The sequence below is a fragment of the Schistocerca piceifrons genome, chromosome 11 (genome assembly GCF_021461385.2).
Source record: "Schistocerca piceifrons isolate TAMUIC-IGC-003096 chromosome 11, iqSchPice1.1, whole genome shotgun sequence".
Taxonomy (NCBI): Eukaryota; Metazoa; Arthropoda; class Insecta; order Orthoptera; family Acrididae; genus Schistocerca; species Schistocerca piceifrons.
The window spans coordinates 55,038,219-55,053,367 of record NC_060148.1 but is presented as its reverse complement, the minus strand read 5'-3'; the positions used below and the strand labels follow the sequence as shown (position 1 = coordinate 55,053,367).

The window sequence follows — 15,149 nt, the reverse complement described above, 5'->3', positions numbered from 1 at the left end:
CACACCAAAAACAATCTTACACATAGCCAAATATGGGCAATATTAGTAATATTATACTTTGGAAACTGATCATGAAATAAATTTTCACAATTTATTCCTTATGCTTCATGTAGACACTAACTAATAGGAATGTTTAAACCCATTCCAGCCTCTTAATGCTGCTAAAATTCTGCTATCATTACCATTATCACTGTTGATAACACATTGAAAACAAGTAATTTGAAAGTAATTAAAATCATTAAAAACAATGTAAACTCCAGGTAGGACTATCGACATGTAGAAAAACAAAGATTGCTACTTTCCAAAAAGATGACATTAAGTTACAGACAAGTGCAATTGAAAGACACTTACACAAAGCTTTCAGCCACAAAATTCAGCAGCAAAAGAGAAACACACACAATTTGTACACAAGCAAGCACACCTCACGCAAACACGATCACAAACTTTTCCATCTCGGGCAAGAATGCAAAGCAGCAATATGGAAGGGAGGGGGAAGAAAAAGGGATAGACTTCAGGTCGGAGAGGGAGAGGAGTGCAGTCTGATTGAACGTGCAGGAATTACAATGCCAAAAGGACCAGAGTCAGGAGGTTGTGGGTCAGGGAGGTGGGGAAAACAGCAGAACACTCGGGTTGTGAAGCAAACAGTGACACTCAGCATATTATGTTCAGCTGCCCCCACACCCTACAGTAAACAGTTTCCAACCCCTCTGAGCTATTAACATTCTCTTCACCCACCCTCATTGTTTTCCACCCTTTGCCAACAAGCTCGCCCATCATTCCCCTTCCCCCCTCCTCTACCTTTTCCCCACCTCCCTGCCCCGCAACCTCCTGGTGCCACAGCTGTCAGCAGTCTAGTCCTTGCACACTACACCAGACAGCATTCCTCCCCCCTCCTCCCTCCCCCCACCTGTACACTACTATCCCTTCCCCTTCCCCTACAGACTGCTGCTTCCATCCCAAGTGATAGTTGCACTCTGGCCCGAGCTACCAGAGGTGGCAGTCATGTGTCTGTGAGGTATACTTGCTTGTGAGTATGAACAGTGTTGGGTTCTCTTTTGCTGACTAAGGCCGTGGCCAAAAGCTTTATGTAAGTGTCTTAATTATACTTGTATGCAACTTAACATGGTAAGTAGCAATCTATCTTTTCCCCACATTTTTAAAGTTGGTAGAATTCAGTTATAGTCATTATCAATGATATATAGTTTATATCTAATATAAATAAAAGACAAAGAACAGAATCCAATTAAAATATGCAAATAAAAAGCATTATCCTGTCTGCCACACTCAATTTTGCAAGGACTGTTTTAGTGAAACGAAACATTTTTATTAAATCTAGGTAACATACTAAAAGAATTTATATTCTATATTTTAAAAATAACCCACTAAAATGTAATCCTTATAGTTATATTTATTTATCTGATTATCTTCACCTTGAATGAGACTGCTTTGTAATGAAAGTAATATATATGTAATGCCATTTTATTTTATGGTTTATTCAATGTTATTTAATGTCCTGTCAACTGTCAAAGTTCACTGCAATTCTTAAACTTTCTGTCATTGTAACAAAATGTACATAAGGCTCATGTGGAACCGCTGTTTGCCAAATTTTGCTCTAAGTATCAAGCGCCACCTGTGCTGATCAGTTTCGTAAACATGTAATCGATTGTAAGAGGCACACAGTGTCAACTTTGCACAGTTGTATCTTGAAATAACCAAGACAAACTCTTAACTACATGTGGCATAAATTAATGCGAGAATTACTTCCCACTTGGTCAATGTTTTAACACCAGGACTTCTGTTTGTTGCTGCTTCCTACAGCAACAGCAGCAAGATCAGCTCTTGCATCCAGATGACAGGTTGAGTATTTGATCAAATGGTTCAAATGTCTCTGAGCACTATGGGACGTAACATCTGAGGTCATCAGTCCCTTAGACATAGAACTACCAAAGGACAGCACACACATCAACACCCGAGGCAGGATTCGAACCTCCGACCGTAGCAGCGGCGTGGTTCTGGACTGAAGCGCCTGGAACCACTCTGTCACAACGGCTGGCAAGTATTTGATCACAACCTAAGAACTTTTGTGTAAAGCTTTTCACACTGGAGACATAAATGACTTGAGAGAGCTGCATAATGAAATACTTGATACCAGATTTGTATAGAAAGTGACTACTTTTCAAGTAGAGTATTATATTTTTATTATTTATCATATTTTTGTTATTTATCACATAGATAAGAAAAATTTGGTATTGTGCAACTGCATGTTTATTTTGCTAGTAACCAAACATGTTTCACTTATTTACATGAGGCACAAACCTTGAGCTATAACAGTGTGATTTTGTTAAATGGGGTCAAGGAACACGAAAAGATTATAACGACATACACCTATAAACGTGTTTCAGGAGAGGTATACCGCATGAAAGTAGAGATAAAGGATCTTTGACAATATAGATTACAATGACTGAAAGCACACACAAACACAGCAGGGAAGTGGGGATGACATACTGACTGCCCTGGTGTTTTTGCTCCACACACAGAATACCATATTTACTGGAATCTAAGCCGCACTGAAAAATGAGACTTGAAATCAAGGAAAAAAAATTTTCCTGATTCTAAGCCGCACCTGTAATTTGAGAGACTAAATTCAAGGAGAGGGAAAAGTTTTAGGCCTCGCCTCCAATTCCAAACAAAGTCTGCCCATTGTAATACGAGACACAATTCAGGTCAAATGACTGACTATACAGCTACAGTACTTTGGTTCGAGTTTTAAGCTTAGCAGTAAAGCTTCACCAGGTAGCTTTTTTTTTTTTTTTTTGTTGTTTTAGGGCGCACAACTTCAATGGTCATTAGCGCCCTGACTACTCTAAGAATGCACCGCGAGGCACAAGTTGACAACAACAACTAAAAGGGAAAACACGATAAAAGACAGACTGACAGGCATAGGATTAAAAAACAACATCATCAAATGTCCTTAGCGAGGTTTGTCAAATTGATAAAACAAAGAACACGAGCAGCTGCTCGTGGGTCATCTGCTAAAATGGCATCGAAAGTATTAGGCAGGTTAAGATCGAGGCGCAGTGTGTTAAGATCTGGACAGGACATTAAAATGTGTCTAACCGTCAGCAAGTGCCCACATGGGCAGAACGGCGCCGGCCCAGCCGTCAGCAGATGGCGATGGCTGAACCGGCAGTGTCCAATTCTTAACCAGGCTAAAACGACCTCCTCCCGCCGAGAAGGGCGTGAGGAGGACGTCCAAGCCACGGGAAGAGGTTTTAAGGCCCGAAGCTTGTTGTCGGTAAGTGCAGCCCAATCGGCATGCCACAGCGATAAGATGCGCCGACAAATGACCCTGCTAAAATCGGACGAAGGGACACAAGAAGAAACTGTCCGAGGCTGGAGGACCGCAGCCTTGGCCGCGGCATCTGCAGCTTCGTTCCCAGGGATACCGACATGGCCAGGAACCCACATAAAGCTAACCGGAGAACCGACGTCCACCAGCTGCTGAAGAGAGCGTTGGATCCGGTGTACGAAAGGGTGAACCGGGTACGGATCACTGAGGCTCTGGATGGCGCTCAGGGAATCTGAGCAGATGACATAAGCAGAATGTCGGTGGCGGCAGATGTAAAGAACAGCCTGGTAGAGGGCAAAGAGCTCAGCTGTGAAGACCGAACAATGGCCATGGAGCCGGTATTTGAAACTTTGTGCCCCGACAATAAAGGAACACCCAACCCCGTCATTGGTCTTAGAGCCATCTGTATAAATGAAAGTCATGTTGATGAACTTCGAACGAAGTTCCAAAAAACGGGAGTGGTAGACCGAACCGGGGGTGACCTCTCTTGGGAGCGAGCTGAGGTCAAGGTGAACGCGGACCTGAGCCTGGAGCCAAGGTGGCGTGCGGCTCTCGCCCACTCGAAAGGTTGCAGGGAGTGAAAAATTAAGGTGTTGAAGGAGGCGACGAAAGCGAACTCCAGGGGGTAGCAGGGCAGAGACATACAACCCGTATTGAAGGTCAAGAGAGTCGTCAAAAAAGGAACGATAAGACGGATGGTCGGGCATTGACAGTAGCCGACAGGCATACCGACAAAGCAGTATATCGCGCCGGTAGGTGAGTGGCAATTCGCCAGCGTCAGCATGAAGACTCTCTACGGGACTAGTATAAAATGCTCCGATCGCAAGTCGTAAACCCCGATGTTGTATGGAGTTGAGGCGGCGTAAGATGGATGGCCGTGCAGAGGAGTATACGAAGCTCCCATAATCCAGCTTGGAGCGGACGATCGACCAATATAGACGAAGTAGGACGGTTCGATCCGCTCCCCACGACATACCACTGAGAACACGGAGGACATTTAAAGAACGGGTACAACGGGCGGCCAAATATGACACATGTGGAGACCAGCTAAGTTTCCTGTCAAAGGTAAGGCCTAAAAATTTGGTTGTCTCCACGATTGGGAGAGCAACGGGACCGAGTCGTAAGGACGGTGGGAGAAACTCTTTGAAGCGCCAGAAGTTAATACAGACCGTCTTCTCGGCAGAAAAACGGAAGCCATTGGCGACACTCCAGGAGGAAAGACGGTCAAGAGAACGCTGAAGACAGCGCTCCAGGACACGTGTACACTGCGCGCTGCAATAGATGGTAAAATCGTCCACGAAAAGGGAGCCTGATACATCAGCTGGGAGGCAATCCATTATTGGATTGATCGCGATGGCGAAGAGAGCGACGCTCAAAACTGAGCCCTGTGGCACCCCATTCTCCTGGCGAAAGGTGTCGGACAGGACAGAACCCACACGTACCCTGAACTGTCGATCCATTAAAAAGGAACGAATAAAAAGAGGGAGGCGACCGCGAAGGCCCCATGTATGCATGGTGCCGAGAATGCCCGCCCTCCAACAGGTGTCGTAAGCCTTCTCCAAATCAAAGAACACAGCCGCGGTTGGGCGCTTCCGCAAGAAGTTATTCATAATGAAGGTCGACAAGGTAACCAGATGGTCAACACCAGAGCGGCGCCTACGAAATCCACATTGTACATTGGTAAGTAGGCGTCGAGACTCGAGTAGCCAAACCAATCCAGAGTTAACCATTCACTCCATCACTTTACAGACACAGCTGGTAAGAGATAGGTCGATAACTGGAAGGCAAGTGCTTGTCCTTCCCCGGCTTAGGAATCGGGACAACAATAGACTCGCGCCAGCATGCGGGAACATGTCCCTCAATCCAGATGCGATTGTATGTACGAAGAAGAAAACCTTTACCCGCAGGAGAAAGGTTCTTCAGCATCTGAATATGAATAGAATCAGGCCCTGGAGCGGAGGACCGTGATCGGCCAAGTGCGGTTTCGAGTTCCCGCATGGTGAATGGGGCATTATAACTTTCACAATTCGAGGAGCGGAAGTCAGGTGGCCTAGCCTCCTCTGCCTGTTTGCGGGGGAGGAAGGCAGGGTGGTAATGAGCGGAGCTCGAAACCTCTGCGAAAAAGCGGCCGAAGGCATTGGAGACAGCCTCAGGGGCCACAAGGACGTCATTCGCGACCATCAAGCCAGAAACTGGTGAGTGGACCTTAGTGCCAGATAGCCGGCGCAGGCTACCCCAGACAACAGAAGAAGGAGTAAAACTGTTGAAGGTGCTTGTGAAAGCAGCCCAGCTGGCTTTCTTGCTTTCTTTAATAATACGACGACACTGAGCACGTAATCTTTTATAATTAATACAATTCGCCATTGTAGGGTGGCGTTTAAAGGTGCGTAAAGCACGTCAACGAGCACGTAAAGCGTCTCTACATGCTGCGGTCCACCAGGGGACCGGTATGCGACGTGGAGAAGAAGTAGGGTGAGGGATGGAATATTCAGCAGCAGCGAGAATGACTTCCGTGAGGTGTGCGACCTGACGATCGCAGCTTGTGAAGGTTTGATCCTGAAAGGTCGCCCTGGACGAGAAGAGCCCCCAGTCTGCCTTGGAGATGGTCCAACTAGAGGAGCACGGAGAGGGAGTATGCTGCAGGAGATGGATAACACACGGGAAGTGGTCGCTCGAATATGTATCAGCAAGTGCATACCACTCAAACCGGCGTGCAAGTTGGGGAGTACATATAGAGAGGTCTAAATGGGAATAGGTGTGAGATGTGTCCGAAAGAAAAGTAGGGGCGCCAGTATTGAGGCAGACAAGATTGAGCTGGTTGAAAAGGTCTGCTAACAAGGAGCCCCTCGGGCAGGATGCTGGAGAGCCCCAAAGGGGATGGTGGGCATTGAAGTCTCCAGTTATCAAAAACTGGTGCAGGTAGCTGAGCAATAAGTTGCATCATGTCTGCCCTGGTAACGGCAGATGACGATGGAGTGTAAACGGTACAAAAGGAAAACGTAAAAGTGGGGAGAGTAATGCGGATGGCAACTGCCTGCAGGCCGGTGTGCAACATGATGGGATCGTAGTAAATATCATCCCGGACTAGCAACATAACCCCTCCATGAGCTGTGATACCTACCACAGGGGGTAGGTCAAAACGCACAGAGGTGTAGTGTGCCAAGGCAATTTGATCGCATGGGCATAGCTTCGTTTCCTGGAGGGCTACGACGAGCGGACGGTGCAAGCGGAGCAGCAACTTCAAGTCCTCTCGGTTGGAGCGAATGCTGCGAATATTCCAGTGAATAAGTGCCATCGTAAGAAAAGGAAGATGATAGAAGGGGTCACCTCAAAGGCCGCTTAGGGCCTGGCTTCGAGCGAGCACTGCCGCCGCTATCAGTAGGCGGACAGTCATCGTCCATTGGGTTTATAGGTTCATCGGCCATCTCGGGAGGATGGCCGGGAGGGGGAGCTTCCTCCGCCGGTGAACGGCCAGATGTACGGCTACCAGCGGTGCGGCCAGGCGAAACGGATGACGGCCTGGGGCGGCAACCACTGGGTGGCGCAGGAGAAGAAATGCGCCGTGGCGGAGAAGGAGAACTGTGCTTCCTATGAGCCTTTTTGGAAGGACGTTTGGTGGAAGTACCGGTCGAAGGCTGGGAGGTCGAGGTACGTAGGAAGTCTGCACGGGATGGTTCCTTCTTGAAGGCCCGTGCATCTGACTTCGGGGTCTTCGTCTTAGCAGAAGCTGATGAAGGGGCTGGTGTCTGTGGGGTGATGGGAGGAAGAGAAGACGTCGACCGCGCGATCTTAGCACTGGCCGAACGGACGACCGTGGTGCTGAAGGTCAGATCGCATGTCTGGGTTGCTACCTCCCTGGTAGTCCGAGGAGAGGCGAGGACAGTACTGTATTTCCCCGCTGGGAGCAGCGTGGGCTTCCTACTAGCCAATAGCTTGCGAGCAGCTGAGGTGGACACTTTTTATTTGACCCGAATTTCTTGGATACAGCGTTCTTCCTTATAGACAGGACAGTCGCGGGAGGATGCGGCATGGTCACCCTGACAGTTCACACAACGAGGAGACGGAGGTGGACAGTCACCCTCATGGGCATCCCTGCCACAAGTGACACATTTAGCCGCATTGGAACAAGACTGTCGAGTGTGATTGAAACGCTGACACTGGTAGCAGCGCGTAGGTGTCGGGACATAGGGGCGAACAGAAATACCGTATTTACTCGAATCTAAGCCGCACTCGAATCTAAGCCGCACCTGAAAAATGAGACTCGAAATAAAGGAAAAAAATATTTCCCGAATCTAAGCCGCACCTGAAATTTGAGACTCGAAATTCAAGGGGAGAGAAAAGTTTTAGGCCGCACCTCCAAATCGAAACAAAGTTGGTCCATTGTAATACGAGACACAATTTAGGTCGAATGAAAGACAATACAGCTACAGTAGTTTGGTTCGAGTCGTAAGCTTAGCAGTTAAGCTTTACCAGGTAGCCATTGCTATGCGTCAGGAGCTCCGTCCGTATTTATACGGGTACCCTTCCTTTTTCACGTGCTTCGTCTGATTTGAATCGATTGCTTATTTTGCTTTGATCTGATAAGTGCGTTTTCTTTGTTATAGGTGTTTACGTCACTCTAAGCTGAAAATGCATTACTGTACTGTGTCATGCATTGTTTGTCGCATTCTGATAGTGCGTGTGTACGGCCTGTCGCCGCTCGCGGCATGACTTGCTTTTGTGCGCGCTACCGCCGCTTACAATAAAAAAAGAGAGGAATCGCCTCATTAGTGAAACGATGGCAAGAAACTGCTATTTGTTGTTACTTACACTGCTGCTTTCTTTGATAATGATCAACAAGAACCAAATAATAGACTGCGTATGATAGAACATGTTCTGAACGAGAGTTAGGCGAAAATTTTTCTCCGTTTGAAAATCTTTGCGGCCACTTCTTTATTACATCAAATTCTGCACAGAAATTAGTCATCTTACATTTAAAATCTAGTCAGTTGCCGTGCTTCATTTCTGACTATATCACTATTAGGCATAAGAATAATACGAATATAAACATGACACGATACGTATATTCTTCCGCGTTTGCTGTTGTTTCACTCTAGTTTAGTAGTTTATTAGGCAGACAGGATTTAAATGAGAGCAGCAAACATGAAAGAATACATGGCAAAATGTTTATTTTCGTATTATTCTTATGGTGAAGAGAATACTGCATGTGATTCACATTTCATCAGGTTCCTATTAGCAACCATCTCTTCTCACGGGTAGGAAAAAACTCGGAACGTAGAGTTGGCCATATTGACAAACATCCCTAACAGTCTTGCCAGTCGGATTTTCGTTGGACAATGTATGAAAATGCAGTGGTCGAAACTCGCGGCAGAGAAAAAAAAGGTTTTGGCGCCAGTATTTATCTTTGTGCCCACAAAGCATGCTTGTTTAGCGCTACATATATTCGACGGCAGAAGTTAGTTGTGGCGGCACCTACCAACATTTTTCAGAACTTCCGCTTGCTTTGTACTCGATTCTAAGCCGCAGGCGGTTTTTTGGATTACAAAAACCGGAAAAAAAGTGCGGCTTAGATTCGAGTAAATACGGTAACCTCGTAGCCCGCCTTGATGCGCGATGGCAGCTTAACACTATCGAAGGTCAAGAAAAGTGTCCGGGTCGGTACAAGGTCATTGTTGACCTTTTTCATGACCCTATGGACAGCCGTCACGCCCTGCTCAGCGAGGAAAGATTGAAGCTCCTCGTCAGTCAATCCGTCGAGGGAGCTAGTATAGACTACACCACGAGACGAATCCAAAGTTCGGTGGGCCTCCACCCGGACAGGGAACGTGTACAGGAGTGTGGCCCGAAGCAGTTTTTGTGCCTGAAAGGCACTCTCAGTTTCTAGTAATAAGGTACCGTTACGCAACCTGGTACAAGATTTGACAGATCCGGCTATGGCATCTACGCCCTTCTGGATAACGAAAGGGTTGACAGAGGAAAAATCCTTTCCGTCCTCAGATCGAGAAACGACGAGGAACTGTGGGGCAGGCGGTAGTACTTTTGTCACTGTTGGCTGGTCACGTTTCCGTTTTTGGGCAGAAGTCGAGAGAGATGGAGTAGAATCCATTGCGGAGGAATCCCCCATGATTGCCAGCGTCTCCTATGGCGCGCTCCTTCCTTGTGGGGACCCTCTCGGAGGGCACTCCCGCCTTAGGTGAATGTTTACACCTCAGGTCACACCTCCCGAGAAACAGACGGAGGGACCAATCGGCATGGTCAGAAGGTATCAGCTCAGGCAATCACCCCTCCCCGGGCCTGGCCTTTACCAGGGGGTACGCGCGTGCCTTACATGTCTACCCAGGGCGGGGACTTACGCGTTACCCCGTCACCGGCTACGTGTGCGAACACGTGGGTCGGCCTTCAGGCACGCACAGGGAGGAAGGAAGAAGAGGAAAAAGAAGAGAGAGGGAGAAAGAGGACAGACTGTCTCAAACGCCGAGGCGGAGACCGGAGAAGGCAAGGAGAAGAAGGCAATGAGAAGGCAAGGAGAAGAAGGCAATGAGAAGGCAAGGAGAAGAAGGCAATGAGAAGGCAAGGAGAAGAAGGCAATGAGAAGGCAAGGAGAAGAAGGCAATGAGAAGGCAAGGAGAAGAAGGCAATGAGAAGGCAAGGAGAAGAAGGCAATGAGAAGGCAAGGAGAAGTCAAGGGAAAGAGTAAGGAAGACAGTGAGGTGGAGAAGAGCAAAGAAAGGAACCAACAAAAGGAAGGAAGAAACGAGAAGCGAAAAACCAAAAAGACCACAATAATAGGTCGAGGTACCGTCCGTCTCTGGACGCAGGCGCTAACTACCCCCGTGAGGGGGATGGACTCCTTTTAGTCGCCTCTTACGACAGGCAGGAATACCTCGGGCCTATTCTAATCCCCGGACCTGCAGGGGGGGGTTAAAGTAGGTGTTGCCCAGGTCCCATTGCAAGTTGCAGGATGTACTATTTCTTTATTTAAAAAAAAATAAAATAAAAATAAACAATGTCTAGGAGCAATGACACTTTCCAGTCAGTACTACTTCCACTGTTTCATGTAAGTGAAGGAAAATCATGGAACAATCAGCAACAAGAGTGTTTTAAGAAATTATTACACAAACAATAAGGAAAACAAACATGCCAAGCTCTCCATGACAGGATAATTTTCCATCGGTGGCTATTAAAATATTCAGTCATTCACAAACTGTAATGCAGTAGACGGAATTGTTGAAACCAGAAGGAAAGTTTTCTCAAACTAACCAAAAGCACTATATGGTTTGAATGTATTCTTTGACACGAAACAGCAAACTAGACTGCCTAAACAATGCACTACTGCACAAAAAGAAATGTTTTGTGAACACGTACTTGTAAAAAAAAGTGTTGTTAAATATTGCTAATTTGCTGTAATCTTATCATAACTAAATGTTTGTGTAATCTTAACTTTGCAATAATGACCAGTCGCAACTCACAAATAACATATCTATGGTGGTAATAAATAAACTGTAATAAAAGCAATACTCATGTACTGACAGATCAGCATAATTCTGTGTAAATTCAACCTGGGCATATTACACACTATCTCATATTATAATGGAACTTAAACTCTTCCTCCCTACAGAGTTAAGTCAGCATACCAGATTTAAGAATTTTATCTTCCTTCATTTTCATTTTATAGCATTTCAAATTTTGGAGGTTTCTAACTTGCTACCATTTTGAAATTAAATCACACTTTTTTTTTATATTTTATCCAAATATGTATTGAAATTTGGTGGTTATATATTCTAACAATAAGACAAGGATTGCAAACAAAATTACCTAATACCATTAAATGAACTGAACATGGGGAGAAATTGTTAACTCCCATTTTTCTGTTTCACTTTGTAGAAAAACTATTTTTCACCATTACACTGATTATCACAGGAAAGGCACGGGATAATCTCCAAAATCTATTTTCAAAATAACGGCAAAAGCCTGGGCTATCGCAGGGCAAAATAAAATTCCTGAAGTTATTATTTCTGTGTGGTTTCTTTTCCACTGTGTTGGAAATTTTGGGTCTGGTTTTGTATTAGTTTGTCTCAAGATCTGTTATTGTTCAAATACTTATATACAAATAATTATATGGAATTTTGTCTTTATGTTTTTAGTAACTAAAATTTTGACACAAAGGAATTACAAACATTGGCTGTGAGTGGGCATTGATTTAAATCACTGGGGAATTTGTGCCGGAATAAGAGTAACCCATGTCTCCTACTTACTAGGCAAAAGCACTGACCACCGTGCCATTCGGACACAGTTGTCATTGCAACTGCATGGACTAGCTTAGCATGTGCCCATCAGACCTTAATTCCTAACTTATCCACACACTATGAATGTAGTTCCATTTGCCCAGTTTCCATATGAGTTCGAGTAGGTGTGTGTTCATAATGAAGTGATTCATTGGTCATCCTCACCTGAATTATACAATAAGCTGAGAATTTTTGGTGTGACTGGAGGCAAGCTACTACAGTCCACGCAGTTGTGATGACCTCTGTGTCCAGGTGGCCCAGCAGTCAGCACATCCGCCTAGTAAGCAGGAGACCCGGGTTCGACTCCCAGTCCGGCACAAATTTTCAAATTTCCCCATTGATTTAGATCAATGCCTGTTCATAGCCAATGTCTTAATTCCTGTGTGTCTTAATTCACAGTGACTGCTGAATCAAAGTGGTGTGTTCTTCAAAAGTGTCCAAAAGAACAGCTAACCATATTTATATATACTAATATTTTGTTTAAAAGCAATGGTAGTAATGGTAACAACAGTTATGTAGTGTTCAAAAAAATGCATCTTGGTAACCACATTTCCTGGTACAACAACTCTAGATACAACTTTCACAGGAGTAGGGTTCTCAGCTTTGAAACTGTACGCACTTGATGCTACAAAGTAAAACCAGCAGGAGATGAAATGCTGAAATTTGTTCTGTTAACTTATCACTGCAGGGAGAACAAATAAGACATGTTTGATCAAAATCTCAGATGCTAGGTGAGATAATGCCTTTTTCTATTAAACTGAGATGGAATGACCCTACATGTCATTTCATACGGCAGGATCTGTACCTTCTGCACAAGGTCTTCAAAAGCCATCTGCACCCCTTCGCGCGTCTTGGCACTGGATTCTATGAACAGTGTTGCGTGCCTCCGGGCGAAGCTCAGGCCTTCCTCTTTCGTCACTTCACGCCGCTCTTGCTCCTGGAATCGACAAACTTGTTCACTGGCCGTAGTAAGCTAAACAAATTATCACAGAAGAGGAACACTGCTTCCAGATTCCTATAAATATTGGACACTTTCTGCACAATGAATTCCCAAACAGAAGAGAACATCAATATTATTAAATAACATTTCAGTTTATTTAGGATACAGTACTGAAGTTTGTATAGAAGCTAGACAAATCTTCAAAATAAAACAAAGTACATAGATCAAAGCCAGCAATGAGGCCATTCAATAGTTAAATAAATGCACAAAATACCCTATCAAAAGTCTCTGGACACCCCCGATATAATGTGGAATTACCCACACAATGTGTCTAGAGATGGACCCACCAAGTGGACTAACAGTAGAATGGGTCAGTCAGGAGAGTTCAGTGATTTTGTAATTTGACTACCGTATTTACTCGAATCTAAGCCGCACTCTTCTTCCGGTTTTTGTAATCCAAAAACACCGCCTGCGGTTTAGAATCTAGTGCGAAGGAAGTGGAAGTTCTGAAAAATGTTGGTAGGTGCCGCCACAACTAACGTCTGCCGTCGAAAGGGTCGAATATATGTAGCGCTACACAGGCATGCTTTGCAGGCACAAACATAAATACTGGCGACAAAACCTCTGTGTCAGTAAATAAATTAAAAGAAAGGTGGACGACGGGCTTTTTTCTCCGCCCCGACTTTCTACCACTGCAATTTCATACATTATCCAATGAAGTAAATACAAATTCCGCATTGTTTATCTTCGAATGTAGCAGCATTTCAATGTACTACGAAAAACCGAGTGGAAAGACCATTTGGGATGTTTGTCAATATGGCCAACTCTATGTTCTGAATTTTTCCTACCTGTGACAAGAGATTGTTGCTAATAGGAACTTTTATGAACTGAATCACATGCAGTATTCTCTTCACTATGAGAATAATACGAACAAACATTTTGCCATGTATTCTTTCATGTCTGCTGCTATCTCAGTTAAATCCTGTCTGCCTAATAAACTACGAAACTAGAGTGAGACAACAGCAAACACGGAGGAATATACATATAATGTCATGTTTATATTCGTATTATTCTTATGCCTCATAGTGATACAGTCAAATTAAGCACGGCAATTGACTAGATTTTTAAATCTAAGATGACTCATTTCTGTGCAGAATGTAATGTATGAAAGAGGTGTCTGCAAAGATTTTCGAACGGAGAAAAATTTTAGCTAAACTCTCGTTCAGAACACCTACCATACGCAGTCTATTATTTGGTTCTTGTTTATCATTATCAACGAAAGCAGCAGTGTAAGTAACAACAAACAGTCTCTTGCCATTGTTTCGCTGATGAGATGATTCCCCTCTTTTTTTTATTGTAAGCGGTGGTAGTGCACACAAAAGCAAGTCATGCCGCGAGCGGCGGCAGTTCGTAAACACACAGTATCAGAATGCGATAATGCATGAACCAGTACAATAATGCATTTTCAGCTTAGAGTGACGTAAACACTTATAACAAAGAGAACGGCACTTATCAGATCAAAGAAAAATAAGCAATCTATTCAAACAAGACGAAGCACGTGAAAAAGGAAGGGTACCCGTATAAATACAGACAGAGCGCCTGACGCATAACATGGCTACCTGGTAAAGCTTAACTGCTAAGCTTACGACTCGAACCAAACTACTGTAGCTGTATAGTCATTCATTCGACCTAAATTGTGTCTCTTATTACAATGGACCAAATTTGTTTCGATTTGGAGGTGTGGGCTAAAACTTTTCTCTCCCCATGAATTTCGAGTCTATATTTTCAGGTGCAGCTTAGATTCGAGTAAATACGGTAGTCATTTGATGTCACCTGAGTAACAACTCCATCTGAGACAAGCTGCCTTCCAAAGCTACCAAAGTCAAGTTCAGTGATGTGTGTATAGTAAATCTTCAGTCAAATTGATCTTTGCCTGCTTCGCACACAGTCACTGTGTATTGGCACTGTACTGTTTGAATTTAATTCTGGTGCTTTTACTGTATTTTCGTAACATGTACGACATGTAGTGTTGGATTTGTAATAACATTTCGACTGCTGTGAGCATGGTCCTGGACTCGAACCGGTTGGTGAGTAAAATATACAAGTCAGCATTATTGTCACATTTCTGATATGGACTGGCCTGCCCTGAGCCCAACCTGAACCCAAACTTGTGAAGAGAATCAGTCATTTGTTCAATTAATATTTACATCAACGTAGCATCCAATGATGTGTGTGCGCTCAGAGGAAGTAATTTTTAAGAACAGAGTTAAGCATTCTGACTTACTTTTGTCAAATGGACAAGTATCCACAACATTCTCTCCAACAACAATGTGATGATTGTTGCACAGACCCTGAAAGTTTTTATACAGAGATGGAAAAATTTTACAATAAAGTGTAGCTGACTATCACTGTTCCTGGCATCCACTAGTAGTATAGACCTCAGTATTCAAAGACCATAATAATTCATTTATCTGAAAAGATAAAAAACTTTTAGTTTAAATAAATTGGCGGGAATGTTGAGTAAGTGTTGGCACCACTAGTTTAAGCAACCAAAACAAACCAACCCTAAGACTTG

The 15,149-nt window shown here is 44.4% G+C and overlaps 1 protein-coding gene across 1 annotated transcript in view; it reads right to left on the bottom strand.

The window, feature by feature from the left end:
• LOC124720200 (ras-related protein Rab-18-like) overlaps nucleotides 1–15,149 on the bottom strand; it is a 29,802-nt gene that overhangs the window by 602 nt on the left and 14,051 nt on the right. Inside the window, exon 4 of the mRNA XM_047245523.1 lies at nucleotides 12,440–12,571. Within this exon, the coding sequence (XP_047101479.1) occupies nucleotides 12,440–12,571 (132 nt within the window). The remainder of the gene's footprint in view (nucleotides 1–12,439; nucleotides 12,572–15,149) is intronic.